Genomic DNA, 19,865 nt, shown 5'->3' on the forward strand with positions numbered 1-19,865 from the left:
TGACACCCCTTCTGGCCCCCACATGCACCAGACATGCATATGGTGCACAGACATACAAGCAAACAAAACACCCATACACATAAAATAAAAAACCTTTTAAACTTAGTTAAGTCTACAGTGAGGCACTGTCTTCATAACAAGTGTGTGGTCTGTGGGACCGTGTAGGTGAGGAAGCTGACTCCCAAGGGACACCCTTGCCTCTTGCACCGAATTCCACCAGCACCCACAGAACACAGGCCAAGCCCAGATGTGGAAGCCGACACCAGACCTGACTTTACTGAAGCCTGCACGGCTCCCTAGCTCAGCACAGTGCAGAAGATGGAAGTCTGTGGACCGAACAAGTCTGGCAACTACTGTGGCGCCTTCCGCCCTGGAAAGAGGAAGAGGTTCAAAACTACCTTTTGCAGCCATTCTGCAGCAGTGGTTTAAACTGACAGCCACTGGGGTCATCTCAGCTACAACAGAGACCTGCAGGCCAGCAGCATCCAGAGACAAACAGGGTCAGTGCCCAGTAAGACTCCAGTGGCAGTTACCATGGAGGACCCCAGGTGTACAGAGAGCATGAAAGGGATTTCCAGAAACACAAATAACACGCATACTCCCACACCCAATACCACGCACACACCATATACACATAAATTCACATACCCCATACATGTGCCTACCCTCCCTACACACACACACACACTTCTCATAGTACACACATGTTCGTGCGCACACATACACCTCACACACACATGTCTGTGTGCACACTCACATGTGCAGTCCTCATTCCCACATACGTGTGGCGCGCCACTTCTGTGTGTCTGTGGCCCATGTTCTGTCAGCCCTGGGCTACGCTCCTGATACCTCTCCAAACATACGCTCACCTCACGACAGGTGTTTCCAGGCCTGACTGAGTGGGACTCTGTGGTCTCTGGATGGAGCAGGGCTTCCTACATGGAGGACTTGCAGTGTCTAGAGACCTGTCCCTGCTCTGGGAGACACCCTGGCCAGGCAGGCCAGAGGTGCTGTTGTGAAGTTAGAGGACATTCTCCCCCAGTCATCTGTCTGTCTCAATGTCCCTACTCTGAAGGGGCTGGCACTTAGAGGTTTCGGGTTAAAATCTCCCCCTCTGATAGCAGCCATCTGCTCCTGAGTCCACACACTGGGAATGGGATTAGTTAGATGTTTCTGGAATGAAGTTCCCTGCACAAGTTGTTGGACACGAGGATTTGATTAGGGTGTGCTATCGTGTGGAAGAAAGCCCCTGACAGAGGCTGCTTAGACTTGTAGCGAGGAGGGACCCCACGGAAGGAGCCATCATCTTCAGAGAAAAGAGGAATTGCAGTTACCCCATAGAGGTGATATCTAGAGGCCAGAGAGAATCAGGAAATCACCATGCTGGTATCAGCAGAGCTACCGGGAGGTGCCAGTCGCCTGCCTCTTGGCCATCAGGTTTGGCCTTCACTGGAGACCATGACACTGGTGAGCACCTCGGTAACCATGGACACATCTTTTCACAAATCCTCCAATCGGAGACATGACACGGTACATCTCCCTATCCCACCATATGGAAGAAGAAGAAGAAGGAGAAGGAGAAGGAGAAGGAGAAAACAGAAAATCAATAAAACAATGTTTTTCTTGTATTAACATTTACTGATGCTATAGCGAACTATTTCTGCCCATTTTCAGTGGCTGGTATTCTGGGATGAGGCTGAATATTCTCAACGCCCTCAGGGAATACCGTGTTGTTTCCCTTAAAGGGGAAAGCTACGTGGGCAGCCTGTGAGGGGACTTCTGGTACCTTGTGCCCTGTCCCCTCTGTGTGGTTCTCCTCTCTGCCCTACAGAGGACCTGGAGTGGTCAGACATCCCTTGTAATCTGATAACCCTGCCTGCGTGTTATACTTATGTTATACTAATAACAAGCCAGTTATTAGAGGGGTGGAGATCAAAATATGAGTGTTCGGTTTTGTTTTTAAGTTAGAGTCTACTCCTGGGATCAGGGCACACACTTTAAATAAGCAGAGGCTGTGAGGGTGAGGAGCCCTGCCGCCAAGTCCGGGAGGGGTCCGGAGGGATCACGGGCCCATTTCCTCCAGAAGGTTCCCCAGCTCACTGACTGCCACGAGGCTGCTGGAGTGGGAAGGCCATCGCTGTGCCTGTGCCCTAGGGAGCGTACAACTTTCTTTCGAGAATATGTCTCTGTGTCTTCCATGCTGACAGTGATTTTCTTTTCTTTTTCCTCAGGGTGACCAGAGGCAGGTCATTCCCGTACCGAGCGTATGTATCTTTATCCAGTTCTATTAAACATGTGTGAAACCCTTCAGTGCCCTCAGACCTGCTGGGGGTGGGGGAGGGTTCCAGTGTTCTTGCTTCTGTTGAGTTTTATCGTGTGGTATAAACAACCATAGTCTGCTTTAAAAAAAAAAAAAAAAAAAAAAAAAAAAAAGCAAAGGAACAAAGTTAGCTGGAGCTGTGACCGGGACAGCCGTCTGAGGAAGAAAACAGACGACTCTGCTCACCCGCTTCTCTCCTCTTCTCTCCCTGCAACCCTCACTTCCTTTCTCCCGAGGAGAAGCTCCAGTTTCAGTAAGCTGGGGTGGCCTGCAGCCCACCCCACCCACGCCACTGCACCCGCCCAGGTCTTCTGACTGGGACGGCGATGACCTTGCCAGACTTGACTCTCACAGCAGACCCGGCCTCCCTGAGCCTGCTCGCTGCTCGGGGACTGCTTGGCTGCAGCTCTGGGTCCAGAGGAAACTTCCGGCAGACTCCTTGAACTCACAGGCCCCTGCCCACCCCTCCGGCCCCTCAGGCCAACTGCTCTGCAACTCTGCCACCTCACTCGCTTTCCCTTTAAAACCCTGGGCTGAGCTGTCACCCTGTCCCCAGGCCCCCACTGCCGTCCCTCCGTCAGTCCGGTATGACCCCGTGCTCAGCCAGCAGCACTGTCCATCCTCAGGCTGTACGGCAAACAACTCCCGAGGAAGTAACTCTACAGCGAGTTTCTAAAGCAGCCTTTGAATTGGTCTGTTAGGATTATCTGATTCCGAGTATGGGATCCAATCTGTTTGTGTACTTCGACACGTTTCGGGGCTGCCCTGTATTGAATGGAGTGGGTCTTATGAGTTTGGGTTGCCCAAGAAGGCTCTTAGTGCCACGTGCCATTTGCAAGTGGCCCACAAAGATCAATCATTTTATTTTTCTCAAGACTGTCAGTTCTCTGCTGGCCATGCCTAGGCGCTGAGCTTCTTTGGGGCGAAGACGGATTAGGCAATGTGGCACCTGAGTGAGGGTCTCCGGGTGACACCCAGCAGGGTGGCAGCATCTATTGTCCCCGCCCGTTCAATGTCACGCTAAGGTAATTTGTGGCCCCTGTAAAGCTAGGTGCCAAATGAAAGCAACTCTGTGCCATGCAAACCCTGCTGAGGAAACTGGCCCTTTCCCACAAACTGGGCTCAGCCATGCTCAGATTCCCAGCATATTGAAAACGGGGACAAGAAGGCTCCTTGTGTAATTTATCTCAGCATCTGATCGATAAACTACAGGCTCCGCCCTATACCTACAGCAGCCGGTGGGCCAGGCATGTGACTCTTGGGACTGGGTCGGGCGTGTGACTCTTGGGACTGGTTTCCAAAAAGGCAACACCCAGCTAAAGTAACTTGTGCTTTTGCCCCCCCCCTCCATACTGGTAACTAGTTCCTGTGCATATTAAACGAGAACTCTACCACTGAGCTACATCCCCAGCCCCAATTTGCATCTTTAAATGATGACACAAAGGCAGTGTGCCACCTCCTCTGCCTGCTCAGTGTTCAGGACCGGGAGAAAGCAAGGTCGTCCTGAATTTAATTAAGTCTTGACATCCCTGGTAAAATCCGCACTGACTTCCCAAGGTCCCCGGGGCCACTTCCTGTCCTTTCTGGAGCAGAGGGGTTTCTGGGTAATACTGAGAATGACGGAAACTAGAGGTGCTGTAGTACCCAGTCAGTTCTACACCCCAGACCGGGTCCCCTGGCCTCCTGGAGGCTTTCTCCAGGAAAGAAGGGTCGTGTGTGTGATGCATGCGTGCCCAGGGCACCTTAGCACAGAGTCCCCCATTTCTTCTAAGGCCTCACCCCTGCTTCTCTCCTAAACACATTTTGCTATTTGCAAGTGCAAAAGTTTAGACTCTGAACTTTTTATTCAGCAAAAATCCAAGCCAGTAGTTACATGCTGAAAAATTAACATCCCAGCCATTCCCACCATCTGCCGTAGCCATCACTGATGTTTGCCCTGCACTTCTCAGAAAGCTTCCAGGCAGACGTGCTTATACACACGCCATTGTGCTGCTCCCGCAGGTCTGCAAGCGGTCGCGTCCGTCCAGGCCATCGCTTTGCCTGTCACGGCTGCATTCACGTGGCCGCCATTTGTGCGCATCCATAAGCATTTGCTACAGCAGTATCTGTGTGTACATGGACCTCTACGATTGGGTCCTAGCTGAAGACATGAGGACCACATTGTTAGTTACCGAAGCCAAACTGCCCTCCAAAAACTATGAGATGACCCCATTCCCCTTCTGAAAATGGCTCTCAAGGGTTTTCGACCTTTGCCAGTCCAAAAGCGAAGGAAGAATGCTATTGATTTGTTGCTTTGCTTGCATCTGTTGACTGGTGAATATGAACAGTGTCTCATTGGCCACACACCTTGCCTCATTCCTACCCACCTAGGTTTTATCTTGTCTTTCTTAAATGTTCAGGAAGTGATGCTCGGGTTAAGACAGCGGGCCCAGTGGTAAAGTTGCTTGCTGCTAAGGCTGATAACCCGAGTCAGATTCCCTGAGACCACATGGCAGGAGACAACCAAACCCCAAACAGTTGTCCTATGACCCTCGTATGTTCACATACATGCACATACAAATCATGCACTTAAATACATCTATAATGTATCTTTTGACTTCCTTTATGATCACTTTGGCCACAAAGCAATTTTAATCTTCTGTAGGTAAATGTATTCATCTGCTGTTTTATGACCCAACCCACATCCCATGTTCTCCTGTGAGATTTTGATATTCTTCATCCACTTAGAAAGTGTGGCATAGTACTCCAGTGGCCACCTGGCTGCCCTGAACATTTACCGGGTCGTCATGTGTGACACACCACCAAGATGACATCGTAAACATGGGCTTTTGAAAGTTTCAGTTAGTAGCTTTCATATCCCACCCATGGGCTGGGAGTCAGGTCGTCCTCACTGGGAAGCTGCATGGGCTTTTCAGTTACAGTCTGGTGTTGGAGGGTAAGGTAAGGGAGAGATGTGGGGGATGGAAAGTGTCCATGGCTTCAGACAAGCTTTTGAAAACAGCGGCATCTCAGTGAAAGATGCCGCAGGGTCTGTGACCCTAGTCCTGTCGTCCCATACCCTTGCTGAAGTTACATGTCTCACTAGTGTGCATACACAGAGCCCTGGCAGTATGAAGTTACATGTCTCACTAGTGTGCATACACAGAGCCCTGGCAGTATAGTTGAACACTAACATGACAGGAAAGGAGGAACTGACTTAACAGTCCGTCTGTGTTAGCTGCCAGAAGCTTTTACTAAAACTGGAATCTCGTTCCCAGACTTCGCATGGCAAACCTTCCCTCTCCCCCCCCCACCCCACCCCCGCAAGTCCCATATGAGCATTTGAGCGTTTGTATAAGTGACTTTGTGTAGAAAGGTCCATTCTTATCATACTCGGGGGCCCATGCTCTTAACTCCAGGAGGGTGGAAAGTTCCAGACCAGCCAAAGCTAAATGGCCGGTGAGATGATTTGGTGGGTAAAAGCTGCTTGCCAAGTGAACCTGACACCAGAGCTCACCCCTAGAACCCACATACAGGAGCTAGGAGACAGCAGACTCCAGAGTTGTGCTCCGATCTTCACACATAATCCATGACATAACATGCATGGCATCCAGGTGCCCACATACAACCTACACACAAGAATGAAAACAACATTTTTGTTTGTTTGTCTAATTCCTGTTATTCAGGAGGCCAAGGTAGAGTGAGTTCAAGGCCAGCCTGGGTACCTTTAGTGACACCTTGTTACACATTTTCAAAAGGGAAAAAAGGGTAGGCATGGATCAGTTCTAGAGTGATTAATACCTGGTTCAACTTATAGTTCTGCAGTAAATATGTAAGACCCTTCTTTTTCAAATATTTATTTGTTTATTATGTATAATGCTCTGTCTGCATATGTGCCTGCACACCAGAAGAAGGCACCAGGTCTCATTATAGATGGTTGTGAGTCATCTTGTGGTCCCTGAGAATTGAACTCGGGACCTCTGGGAAAGCAGCCAATGCTCTTAACCTCTGAGCCAACCCTCCTGGCCCCTGTAAGGCCCTTCTTGATGTATAATGGGTGTTTTTCTTGTTTGTGAGTTTAATGATGGCTGCAAAGATTTGGTCAGACCTTCGAGTAAATGGTTCAAGACCAGCTAAGTCACAAAACACTTATCGTGGCTTTACGGTGCCCTTGTATTGCCAATACCTCGAGGCTGTCTCATCAGGGGACTGAGGAATTTGCTGGGAATTGATGGTGCCCTCCCTCCTTGCATCCTCTGCAACCTGGCCTTCCTCTCTCCTGTCTCAGCCTACCTGATCCCTCCCTGCAGGCATCATCCGGTCAGGGATACCTGAATTTCTTTCTTTCTTATAAAGTATAGGTGTGTATGCTAAGAAGGTAATTTTTAGTCCTGGGCTTGGAAAATCACTGAGCTGCGTTTGGCAGATCTTTGATGTTTTCTGATCTGTGATGGGTAGAATCCCTAGAGCCTTGTTTTCCAGGTTAGCAACCTAAGTGACTTAAGTTATGAACATCGTTTTTAGTAGTGTGTAAAACAAAGGGAAGGGCTGGAAGAAGCAGGCTAAACCCAGGGGGAGGGAGAAAGAAAGGGGGATAGGAAGGGTCTTACCTGTTTGTACTGTTCACCGTGAGGCTGTCTCTTCACATAATTGTGCGATAAAATCAAACCAAATTTTACTGTGGTCACATGACATGCCTTCCGCCATGGCCCAAAGAAAGAATCCCCTGTCTCGTGGTTGTATTCAACCCTGCCTTTTTAGAAACATAGTGTTGTATAAAACTTGGTGTGAGTTTACGTTTCTGTTTTTGTTTTTTTGTTTGTTTGTTTGTTTGGATAACCCTGATGACTCACCTGTTTATAATGATGGAAGCAGTCCACATCCCTCCTCCCTGGCTGGTGCTGGGAGGGCTATGGAGGACTGAAGCCACTTTTACTTAGAGCTGTGGCAAGTGGAGCCTTCTGGGCTTTTTCTTCTCCAGGACTTAGATATAACTTCAGAGAACACCCTGGAGTTAGGCCCCACCTGTCACCTCTTCTTGCTCAGCCCCTGTCTGTGGTGATCATGGCACCTACGCCTTCAGCTAACCTGCCCTGTGGTTAGCGCAAGTTCAATTTTCAGTTTTATTTTCAGTGCTGAAACTAACCCTAGCGCCCCGCACACACCAGCATTCTACCCGGGGCTGAATCCCCAGCCACCTCAATAAGTTGGCCAAACAAGCCCTAAACTCAGTCTGTAGCCTGGACAAGTCTTATCCATCCTCCTGCCTCGGCCTCCTGAGTAGTCCTCCTGGAATCACAGGTGTGCACCATCCGGCCCAGCTTCTAATTTTTTTTTTTTTTTTTCCATTAGCTAACGTTTAAAAGTAAAAGGAACCAGCCACTTAAATACTTCTGATTTCGGCCTTGCTTGTCTTGCTTGAAAAACTCCACTGTTTATTCTTCCATGGCTGAGTCTAGATGCTTAATTATGTTTTGTCTTACATCAAACATTAAACAGTTTTGGGGGGGTAACTAGCTGACATTAGCCACTGAGCATACCACAGTCCATTAAAATTCTTCACATTATCTCTGGAATGAGGCAAGGCCCAGAGAAATAAATACTTCACAATCGTGGAGCAGTGTACTAGCTGCTTCCCAACCCCACCACAGGAGACGAGTCAGCTGCTGAGGTTCCGTTGCCCAGGCCATCGGTTTCACAGCACAGCAGCCTAGGGGCTGTACCCATTCAGTGTTAATATCTGAAGGACAACTTATTGGTGGGTGGGGCTGGAGAGACAGCTCAGCAACTGAGACTTTTGTGTTACCCCTGCAGAGGACCTGGGTTCAGCTTCCAGCCCCCTCATGGTGACCCACAGCCAGTTCCAGGCCTCCACAGACACTGCATGCACACACAGAAAAGCAGGCACACACGCATACGCATAAACAAGAATACCAGAGGTCTAACAAAGCTCCAAAGTTTCCTGACATGTGTTGCAGTGAATTTTAGGCACAATGTGCCCCCCCCCCAGGCAATAGGCCTGTGAAGTCAGGATAGTAGTTACAAAGAAAACACCTGTTCTTATGTGATCCATTTGAATAATAATAATGGCCACCCTATGCGTGCCAGGAAGTATGCTGGGTGGTTTACTGCTGGTGCAACTGATAAGTATCTGTTTTACGTGGAGGTGTAATCCCCTCAACCAACAGCAAAGAGTACCTGAGGTGATACTGAGCCAGGCTTGAGGCAGAGCCCAGGCCCTCCCATTGGTCAGTCACCAAAAGACACAGCTTCGGTGGGACAGAATCTCCATTGCAGAGTCCTTGTTGTTAATTGCTTCTAGGAAAGTGATGTACGTGATAAGCCTTTAAGTGTTCGCTTTCATTTACGCCGTCATTAATGTGGTCTCTGCTATGACGGAGGTGGGTAGGCCCAGGCTCTTACGGTGCGTTTATAATACTGATTCTTTTCTTCTTTAGCCACCAGCTAAATCCCTCCTTCCAGAGGTGACGGTGCTCGACTACGGGAAGAAATGTGTGGTTATTGATCTGGACGAAACCCTGGTGCACAGTTCATTCAAGGTAAATTCTACGTTCGGGATAGTGTGTGTGTGTGTGTGTGTGTGTGTGTGTGTGTGTGTGTGTGTGTGTGTGTTGGGGGGGTCTTTGTGACTTCATGACCTCCGTGTGAAAAGGACGGACGAGAGCTGTGCCTGTGTGTGAGACTTCACTTCTCTTGAAGAAATCCCTTGAGCTCAGGGTTTGGGCCTGACCTAACCCAGGTGAACCTCATGAGCTGTAGTAGTTGAATATTAACATATTGGTTTGGGGAAGAAATTACTGGGCCACCGATATCACTGAGCTCTCCAGACTTCCTCGGGACCTACGCCCTATGGAAATGTTTTTAGATTTAGGTGGTATGGGCAATCAGTACCCAGTATGCATTTTATGGAGTGGGGACCCCTGAAAACTGTCGGGTGTCCTGCTGTCCTGGTAATGTTCCCAGATCAATGTTTACGCCCAACTCTCGAACGGGCTGGGCCGTTCATTCTGATCATGTTGGTGCTGGGGTTTCTTGTGCCCGTGAGTGCCCACCTTCACAGCCCCTCTCAGTGGGTGATGAGCTGCAGCTAAGCTACGTCTAAGTGAATGTCAGAGGCTTTGCGGGGAAGCAGTGGATGGTTCTGGTGTCCGTGGACTATTCCTGCGGTGAGACTGCTCTACCCTGGCCACTGTCACTAAATTCTTTTCTCCCGCCTGCCCTGAGACACCTCAGGCTTTCACTGAGAGATGTGACTGCCACCACCTGTGATGGGCTGGGTGTCTCACCCGAGCCCTTGCCATTCCTGGCAGGCCATCAGGCAGGAAGAGCCATCAGATTTACCTCGCACCGTCCTGCTGGAAATAGCATCTTACATTGTGCCTTCTCGTGAACAAACAGGACAAGGTCAGGAGGCTGTCTCCAAAGGCTTTGGGGTTGGCAGCCTAGCAGTGACAAGGGGACTCATTCTAGTGGCTGAGGCTTGTAGGTCCATCTCTTTACCCAGCATTCCAAGGGCTGGGCTCCTCCAGGATTGGTCCAAGCTCGGCATTGCAGCAGCCCCTGTCCTATGAAGCAAATGGCTGGGGCTTCAAGCCCTTCAGAGGGGGGTCGGTTGCTGACGTAGCATAGAAAGCACTCCTAAAGAGCCCTGGACAAACCGCCCAAGATTACCAAGGGTCCGTGGCTCTGAAGCAGGACCTTGGCAGCCCATTGTCTCTGGACCCTGCTCAGAGGGCACAGCTGCCACTCGCTGTGAACAGAAATTCCTCATTCCTTCCCTGGCCTGATTACTTTTTAAAATTCTCTTACCTTTTTATTTGTCTATTTTTGTGTGTGAGTGCATGTGTGCCATGGGGTGTGTGTGTGAGTGTGTGAGGGTGTGTGTGAGTGTGTGTATATCTGTGTGTGTGTGAGAGTGTGTGTGTGTGTGTGTGTGTGTGTGTGTAAACGTCAGAGTACAGCTTTTATGGCTCACGTCTTCCCTTACACTGCGGGTTTGTGGGATCGAACTCCTATCATCAGGCCTACAGAGCCTTGAGCCGTGCGTGTGTCCTTGCTGCACCCTGCCCCGTCTCACAGGCTCAGACTGAGCTACTTTTTCAAGTCGGATTATGGCTGTTAATGTTCTGGGCATTTCAGAGTCTTCTGAGAAAGTGTGTGCTGTGAACCCCTGTGTGACACACGAGCTCAGGACTTGTAAGCTGGGACGGATTCCCCTCACTTCACCACGTGGAGTGTGATTTCACAACCCAAAGCCTTGTGACAGTTTCTTCTCTAGTCGTTTTCTCTTTTTCATAACTCCATATTTCAGTGGTGAAATTTTGAGTTCCTCCCTTGCTTTTCTACCCTGGGAACAGATAGACTATGGTCTTAAACCTCAGCAACACCCCCACATCTGAACACACAGCGGTGGGGTGATGGTCTAGCTCACTCCACAGTGAGGGGGTGATGGTCTAGCTCACTCCACAGTGAGGGGGTGATGGTCTAGCACACTCCATAGTGGTGGGGTGATGGTCTAGCACACTCCACAGTAGGGGGTGATGGTCTAGCTCACTCCACAGTGGTGGGGTGATAGTCTGGCACCTCATGTTCTTCGGTTTGTATGTTAAGGAAGAGTATGGTCCACTGCTAAGCTTAGAGGCTGGCCCAGTTTACAGCCTGACCAGAGGTTCTGCACACCTCTACCCAGGTGCCACCATGTGCCTCTGTCTTCCTGAGTCTCTCTTGCTCTGAGATCTGCAGGCTGATGCTTCTTTTGGACCCGTATGGGAACTTTTCTAATCTGTGGGATTCTGTGTATACCTGAATATAAGCCTGTCATCTAAAGTCAGTTTACTTTTCAAACGTGTCTAATACTACCCAAGAGTTATGCTAAAAGCCTGTGAAGTTGTGGGTGAGCTGGGTTTTGTGTTTCTTAGAACAGAGCAGTTGAGAAGCTGGCTGCCTTCCAATTCCAGAACAAAACACCAGGCCAGGCCACCAGGCAGGGCCTGAGGCTGCTGATGGAGCCATGGGGACCCATCAGACCCACCACCATAGCAGTTGAAGAGACGCTGAAGTGGAGAGGGGAAGTCTGCCCAGGGTCCTGGCCTGGGCCGTCTGGCTCCGCCTCCCGTGGGCCTGGGCTCTGGGCACTCCCTGCCAAGCTGCCCACACTGAGTTTAAGGACAAATTGCTTTTCCAGTGATGCTGGCTTCAGCCAGCAGGCTCTCGTCTCTGCCCCCTGGTGGCCATCAGCAGTTCCCCTTATGCTGTCTGGGACCATCTGAGGAGGCCCCTTGCCAGGCTGCACCACCCTTTGAGGTTGAGGCAAAGCAAGTGACTAAGAGGTTGGACCAGGATGCTGAAAATACACAACACCCAGAGAGAAATGTGCCCTTCTTGCTTGTGTGATTTCGAGGACCCAAGGCACGTGCCAACACCCTCCTGAACTGTTGGCCCCAGTTATCAAAACATTGGTCCAGGCAAGCTTTTCGCTTGCTAAAATTTCCCATTTAATTTTCCCTTCAGACATATTAATCCCAGTTTCTTTTCTCTCTAGCCCATTAGCAATGCTGATTTCATTGTTCCGGTTGAAATCGATGGAACTATACACCAGGTAAGACATCAAAGCAACCTGGAGTTTGGGGAACATTTTTTTTTTCTGGTAACCACATTCCCTGTGAATGTAATTTCTAAATTCCCATCTCAGTGGTAAATTGTTTGAGCCACAGAAAACAAACTTTGTATAGTAAATACAGTGAGCTGGGCATGGAGGCAGAGGCAGGCCAATCTCTATGAATCCAAGGCCAGTTTGTTCTACAGAGTGAGTTCCAGGACAGCCAGGACTACACAGAGAAACCCTATCTTATCTTTTTTTTTTTTTTTTTTTTAACCAGAAATAGAGTGAATGACTTTCTACCTCACACACACATTTGTTTTGTGCGGTTTACGAGGGACCTTTTCAGTTCATAAATTTTAGATGTGATTGTTCTTTGATTTGGTGTAGACTTCCAGAAGTTTCTAGTCTGCCCCAGCCTCGACATCTGGTTACTGCCCTCCTATGATTGGGCTACTCCTAACATGCAATAGGAAAATGCCACCAGTCACTCACTTAGGGGGCATTCTTGGGAATAGGTGTCCCTTTGATGCCAGCGGCCCCAGAGTGATCTTATCACGAGCTGTTTTCTCCAGCGGCTCAAAGCAAAGGGGAAAGGTGTGTTAATATCAGCAGGCTGCTGTGGACACAGCCAGTTGGCATGAGTCTTTTTTTTTTTTTTTTTTTTTTTTTTTTTTTTCCTTTGACATCAGCAAGCTCCTCTGGGAATGGCTTCATTTATGAATACGTTAGGAGCTTGGTAGAAAAACTGGCCTTGGAGGTTAAAGTAGAGGTGGCTTCTTGTCAGATGCCACTTAGGGCTGCGTGGGATGCCATAGCTTAATGATGTTAGCAAGGCTCCGTGACTCTTGGATGCAGGTTGTTACAATAGACCCAGGCCTGTGACGTCGCTATCTGGCCACACCAGGAACACACCGGGAACTGAGACTTGCTTAGGGGAAGGGTTAGCTCAAGATTAAATATGAAAAGTATCGAATTGAGGATCCTGACTCACAAGCAGTCTTGGCTCCGCCTGACCCCTCCTGGGGAAGGCGCCGTCTCATGCTTTTAAAAGCCATCTAAAGCCAAAACTGCAGGCACCTGGGCCTTTAAAGTTCGCAGAGTACCCGCTGATTAACTCAGCACCCGACAAGGATTTCGGACTTCTGCATTGAGTACTGTGCCTCGAGTTGCGGAGATCCTGAGATGAGGCACAGGAGGGCTGCCCCGTGGCATGGAAGGGGAGGGGGTGGGGAATCCTCCGCACCACGGGACCGCGAGCATGCGCAGCTACCTCAGCCCCTTCTCTTTGGCAGTAGATACCCCAGGGACCCAGGGCTGAGATCAGAAACGCCTAAGGGGAGGAAGCTCCAGATGCGGAAAGCAAGAGGACCAAGGCCCTGGCGAAGGCCGTGGCCTCGTTCAAGTAATCCAGGATAGGCTGTGCAGGTCCCAAGGGGCCTATTCTTGGTTACTTGCACGGGGACGCGGGCCTGGACGCCGGCATCCGGGCCCAGGATCCTCCTTTCTGCCAAAGGCGCCAACGTCAGAGTTCCCTGCAGTCTCCAGCCCTTTGCACGTAGCCAAGCTTGCTGTCCAAGCAGTCCTCCCCTCCCAGGGACACAACCGGAGGCCACACCAGTCACTGGCACCCGCACCAAGGGGTGTTATGAGTAGAGGGGGTCCAGCTGCAGCCATACCTCTGTCCTCGGCCCTAGCCCAGCACCCCAGTGCAGTAGGGTCCTATTGTTACTCAGTCTCCCGCCCATTCCTCCGGCCCCGCCCTCCGCCACAGAACCAGGCCTCAGTTCCCTTCGTTCGGCCATCCCCGTCTTTTCCCACCAAGCACCATTTTCTGACAGCAAAGCAGCTGCTTCCACGTGGGAAATTCATCACCTGCAGTGTGTTCTTACAAGTGGTGCAGAGCCTCCCGCTCTGCGGCGTCTCTCTCCTGCTCTGTCTGCTCCTGTGATTGGCTGGGCACGCTGGCTTTAGCATACCACCACATGTGTTTGTTGTCAAGGGTCCGGCTTAGAAGTTTGACTCGAACTCTTAGCATGCAAGCTCCTATTCATCCTTCAAGGTCCAAGCCACATGTTACTCTCTGTGACTCCCTCCTCTGGAAAGGAAAATTAATTGCCTTTAATGTACCCTCCCCCCTACGGTGAGTGTTGTTGTATTCACTGATTTCTGTGTGTGCTCAAGGCTGTGAGTCGGGCACAGCATCCCACTCAGCCTTGTAGCTGTACTGAGCACACAGCGCTGTGACCTGGTAAATGCGCTGTATTTCAAAGAGATGGCTAACTTCGGTGGAATGTATCCAAGTTTTAATTGGTTCTTCCCTCCCTCTTCCCACTTGTCCTCCCTGGCTTTGTTTCTCTCTCATCTCCCAGTTCCCTCAGACTCATTTCACCTTCAGAGACAGGAGCCTGTATGTTAGCCGAAGCCACGATGCCTTGTGATCCTGTCTGCCCTGACCTGAAGGGCGCGTGGGGCCCAGCTGTGGGAAAGAGACACCCCTCGACACTCTAAAATACCATCTGCACTCCCACATAAGCAGAGTGACCTCCGTGGTGTGGAGTGGACAGTTTCCAAGCTCTTTAACCCTAGGCCTTATGGGGTGGGGATGAGGACTTTTCGGAGTAGAAGGCAGCAGCCAGTCCTGGATTCCACAAGGACCGCACCTAGGCTGTAGCCTATGCCCACATGGAGACTGACTCACGGCGGGGTCAAAGCCCACGTGGGATGCATGAGTGGCCTCACCTGAACGCTGTACAGCTGCGTTCCACTTGCTAGCCCTGATGAGCCCAAGACCCTTGATACCAGGGTCAGCTTCCCTTTCTCTTTGTGAGGGTTGTCTACACCAGGAACCTACATCCGATTCTCCAGTCCAAACCTCAGCAAACCATGCATAAGCTTGACCACAGGATGAGGGACCCCTGGGGCGGCCGTTCCCAGGCCCAGGGCATCTCTGGCTGCTGTGTGACTGACGGCCTATTGTCTCCTCCCATTGCAGGTGTACGTCCTGAAGCGCCCACACGTGGACGAGTTCCTCCAGAGGATGGGGCAGCTCTTTGAGTGTGTGCTTTTTACTGCCAGTTTGGCCAAGGTGCGTCCTGCTCCCTGCTGCAGACTCCCAGCCAACGTGCCAACCCCTACACCCTCCCACAACCCCCCCCAACAACCCCTCCACCCTCCCACACCCCCCCCAAGCCACCAAGAGCCTTTTGTTAAGGTGGAGGAAGCTATTTTTACGGTGACAGGTTCCCACCCCAGATGGGATGGATGCAGGCCATGTGCACACTGCCAGGCTGAAAGGCTTCTGGTTACCATGGTGACGGGGAGCATTTAGAACAAATGCTCCATGAAGTTGCTGTAGGCAGCCACCTGAAACCAGTTACCCACAGACGAAATCACATGACCCGTCCATTGTGACTACAGAAGGATGGCTACACAACACGTGGCGTGTCCCTCAGCCGCTGACTGGCAGCCAGATGTGAGAGGTCTCTGTGTCCTTGGGTTTAGTGGCCACAGGTTTTGGGGGAGCACAGGTATCAAGTGTCACTTGGAGGCATGGGCTGATGAAATTTCCGACTGGCTTGGGGAGCCGCCTGGTGTCTGGCAAGTCCCCTGCTTCCGGCACCTCCGTTTCCTCTTATCTAGTTGGGACCAATTGCATCTGCTTGGTGGAGTGGATTAAATGAGATGGCCCGTGTGAATGGCTCAGCACAGCTACCAACTCCTATTAAGCAGCCACCTGCTGAGCCGTCACGGTGTTCTGTGCCCCGCCCTGGACACTGTCACGGGGCAAGCATCCCTGTCGTCCGGTGGGTGTATAGTGCCATAGTATTGGTGTGGTGATGTCATCATACAGGCAGGGCTGGTGGCTACCATGCTGTGCTGCAGGGCAGACGGAACAGGCCCCAGCTCCCCCTCCCAAGTCTGCCAGCCGTGATTCTCAGGGTCGGGCCGTCCACTTGGTCAAGCACTGGCAGTGCCTCCATGGGCACCTTGGAAGCTCTGGGCTGCCCCAAAGATGAGTTCTTTGCCGTGCAGGTTAACGCCTCCGAGAGCCACCAGCAGCTTCCTCCTTGGTGGCCTGCCTCAGGCGGCACCCACATTCCTCTACATACTGACCTTTGACCTCAGGTCCTCAACAGTGCTCCTCTGGCTGGGCTGTTCCCTGTGCTGACCGAGGCAAGGGCCACCACCTACCTACCGTGTACAAAAGACAGAGCATGGCCTCAAGGAAATAGTCTTCCCCAGTGGTGCCAAGACTAATTGTGTGTGCAGCTTCAGCGGTATTTCTGGTCCTGCTCCGGGGATGCCAAAGAACCTGAAGTCATAACCAGCCAAGTAGCAAGCGCGAGGATTGCGCCGGTGCGCTGGGCGAGGGTTGTTTTTCCTTGGCGAGATTGAAAACACTCTTCCTTGGCATTATCCCTGGTGTGCGCCCAAGCATCCCTATTTGGGCTGCTCTTCCTGCGCCGCCATCTGTGTCTCTAGCCCTACCCTACCGTCAGTGTTCTTCTTGCCCTGCAGAGTTGCCAGTACAGCCTTTGTACTTACTGACTGCTTGACTCAGCCTGCAGCACTTACCCGGTGGGTCTCCCTGCTTCCCGCCAGGGCCTGCGGGCACAGCCCACTGACTCCCAGACTTCGTGCTACGGCATATACCCTTCGTGCGTGGTAGGGCACCAAGGATACGGAAGACGTGAGGTCCCTGCCTCAGGTGCTGGTAGGCTTCATCCTGATCTTGCAAGCCTGGATTCCCCCAGACACTTCCCTAAAAGATGATTGACAGGAATGGAGAGGCGGCTCAGCACTGGCTGCTCTTGCGGAGGACAGGACCCAGGTCCAACACTCAGCACCCACATGGGAGCCCACAACTCTCTGTAACTCCAGTTCCAGGGCATCCAATGCCCTTTCCCAGCATCTGTGGACACTGCCCATATATGGTGCCATACATACATACATACATACATACATACATACATACATACAAGCAAAACATTCATACACATAAAATGTTTAAAATCAATCTTTTAAAGACAGAATTTAAAGGATGATTGCCACCCCTGGTGGTGTCAATGAGGAGAAGATGGCCCATCTTTTTCCATCTAGGTCGACCCTTTGTAGACTGCTCGCACGCCCCGTAGCCAGCTTCACCCAAACAGGGCTCTGAGCTGTGGGAGGTGCAGCTCCCGCAGAATGTCCTTTGAGTGGAAAGGACTTTCCCACAGACCCAGCTGCAGTCCATCAGGTATGGCCTTCATGACTCAGCCTCAGGTGTTGGCTCCCTCCCAGGAAGGGTTGCCAGCCCTGGGGATTCCTGGCTGTGGGCCTTCCTTTGGCCATGCTGCTGCGTCCAGTCCTGCAGGGCAAGGCAGTGATAGGATATGCTGAGTGCCATGTACTTCTCCAAAGACAGTGGGTGACCAGTGGAGACCCTGAAGCAGGGCAGTGATGCTTGTGCTGTGTGCCCTCCCGTGGCCACTCTGACAGCTGCTGGGGAAATGAATGGGCGCTGGGAAGAGGGGCCAGCAGGAAATAGGAGCCTCCCCAGTCAGGAGACCTGGCCCAGGAGATGCATTGGGCTAAAGGAGTGAAGGTAGGGAGTCGGGATGTTTTTGGAGATGAAACCGACAGGAACTTCTGATGGATTCGATGGGCAAGAACTGTAGGAGACTCCGAGAGGGAAATACCAGTCCTAAAATATGTCCCATTATCCAGTCCCCCTCTTAAAAGCGGTCTAAAAGGCTGATGAGCTGACTCAGTGGGTCAGGCCACCCGACACACAAGCCTGGCGACCCTGAGCTCTGTCCCTGGAGCACACTCAAGTGACGGTGGAGGAAAAGCAGCTCCATAAGGTTGGCCTCTGACCTCCACGCGCACATTGTACGTACACAACAGCAATAATAACTTTAAAGGGAAAGCAGCAGGTCTGAGAAACTGGGAAGATGGCTTTTTAGTAGGTAAAGCGTTGGCGCAAGCTTCGTTAGAATCCACGTAGAGCCGAGTGTGGCCAGTGTGGCCCCTGCAGGTCCGGCACTGGGGAGGCAGAGCCAGGGTCCCTGGGGCTCACTGGCCAGCAAGTCTGGCCGAATCAACAGCTGCAGGTGTAGGGAGAGACCCAAAAACTGAAGTGGAGAAAAATAGAGAAGGACTGGATGGTGACCTCACGTGTGTCCGTGCACGCATGTACACACACAGGAACCCAAACAAGGAGTGATCCGTCCTAGGTAGCTTCTTACAGGGCCATAGCTGTGCAGCTTTGTAATTCTGTCCACTTTCTGCAATTACTCAGAACAGCGGGCCTTTCTTTCCCTCCCTCCTTCCTCCCGTCCCTTTCCTCCTTCCCTAACACTTCTGGCCCCTTCTTCTCTCTGAAGCTCCCCCATCCTCACCCCTACCCGTCCATGTGGCTTTTTTGTTTGTTTGTTTGTTTAACCTTGTTTTCTCCAGTCTCCTCTGCCAAAATTTATAGCTTGCCAGACCTGGGATTTTTCCTTCCAAATCTAATAAAACACACCAAGACAAAAAGTCAGAGCCTGATGTCATGATTCATGCCTGTGATCTCAGCACACCACGGGAGATCTTACCTTAACTCCCCTGCCCCCCCCCCAACCCCCAGAAAGGACTGTGCGTCTTGGTGTGGTAGGTGAATTCCTGGCTCTTCCAGACGGTCACTGGGACTATCCTTCACAGTACGCAGACCCTGTAGCTGACCTCCTGGACCGCTGGGGTGTGTTCCGGGCCCGACTCTTCAGGGAATCCTGTGTTTTCCATCGAGGGAACTACGTGAAGGACCTGAGCCGCCTGGGACGGGAGCTGAGCAAAGTGATCATCGTGGACAATTCTCCTGCCTCCTACATCTTCCATCCAGAGAATGCTGTAAGTGCTCCCAAAGACCAGGCTTGGGTCTGGGTCACCTTCTGACTCTGGCCTGCCACTCAGGCACCTGCCACTCGGGAACCACTCCTGAACACCTGCACAAGGTGGAGCTCTGGGACCCTTGGTTCTCTGAGGCAGGGTTTCTCTCCGTAGCCCTGGCAGTCCTGGAACTCACTCTGTAGACCAGGCTGGCCTTGAACTCAGAGATCCTCTGCCTCCTGAGTGCTGGGATTAAAGGCATGCGCCACAGCCACCACCACCACCACGCCTGGCGCTTTATTTGCCAGATCTTGACTCAGCCACCTAGTGATGGCAAGGCATTGGCTCCTTTAGCCTCCCTCCTCATTGCGAGTGGGGTTGACAGGGCCCCTGGCTGAGGGGTGGCTGAGGACTCAGTGTGAAGTGAAGGGGGTTTAGGACAGGGCTTGGACCTGGCAGGGAGTGCTGGCAAGCTAACTCTACAGTAGTGGAGAGGACTCTGTCACTGCTTCACAGAGCTGGTGCTGCTCAGAGCTTTATGACCTCCCCGACTCAGCAGGTGACCCCTCAACAGAAGAGTGTCCTCAATGAGAATGAACAGAGCACTTTAGAGATGGCTTCCCTTCAGACTGTCAGCTCTGCTACCTCACAGCGACGTCTGAGAAGCCCACCTGGGAAGGCTTCCTGCATTGAGCTCCCTGAACCGTAACCACCCTTGGTGCCCATTCACCAGGGCCGCACAACTCACAGAGCAGGGGTCACCACACCAGGCCCATGTCTGTCTGTCCGTCTGGACAAGTGCTTCTCAGGGTCACCCCAAGCCTTCACAGATTTCCCACAGACATCCCATCCCCCATTTCTCTGTGTAGCCCTGGCTGTCCTGAAACTCAGTCCGCAGACCAGGCTGGCTTTGAGCTCTGATCCTCCTGCCTCTGCCTCCAGAGTGCCGGGATTAAAGGTGGGTACCGCCACTACTCAGCCATACATCTCGTTTTTTAAGTCTAAAATTCTATAGCTGGACTCATTATAAGGGGGTGGGGGGCTATATTCAGTTAAAATGTAAAAACAGTCAAACTGCCTTACAGTTAAATATGT

At 51.5% G+C, this 19,865-nt stretch overlaps 1 protein-coding gene across 1 annotated transcript in view; it reads left to right on the top strand.

The window, feature by feature from the left end:
* Ctdspl (CTD small phosphatase like) overlaps positions 1-19,865 on the top strand; it is a 110,033-nt gene that overhangs the window by 84,753 nt on the left and 5,415 nt on the right. The window contains exons 3-7 of the mRNA XM_051202226.1: positions 2,232-2,264; positions 8,758-8,859; positions 11,862-11,918; positions 14,914-15,006; positions 18,606-18,791. Of these exons, the coding sequence (XP_051058183.1) occupies positions 2,232-2,264; positions 8,758-8,859; positions 11,862-11,918; positions 14,914-15,006; positions 18,606-18,791 (471 nt within the window). The remainder of the gene's footprint in view (positions 1-2,231; positions 2,265-8,757; positions 8,860-11,861; positions 11,919-14,913; positions 15,007-18,605; positions 18,792-19,865) is intronic.

This window comes from Phodopus roborovskii, unplaced genomic scaffold, assembly GCF_943737965.1.
Source record: "Phodopus roborovskii unplaced genomic scaffold, PHOROB, whole genome shotgun sequence".
Lineage (NCBI taxonomy): Eukaryota > Metazoa > Chordata > Mammalia > Rodentia > Cricetidae > Phodopus > Phodopus roborovskii.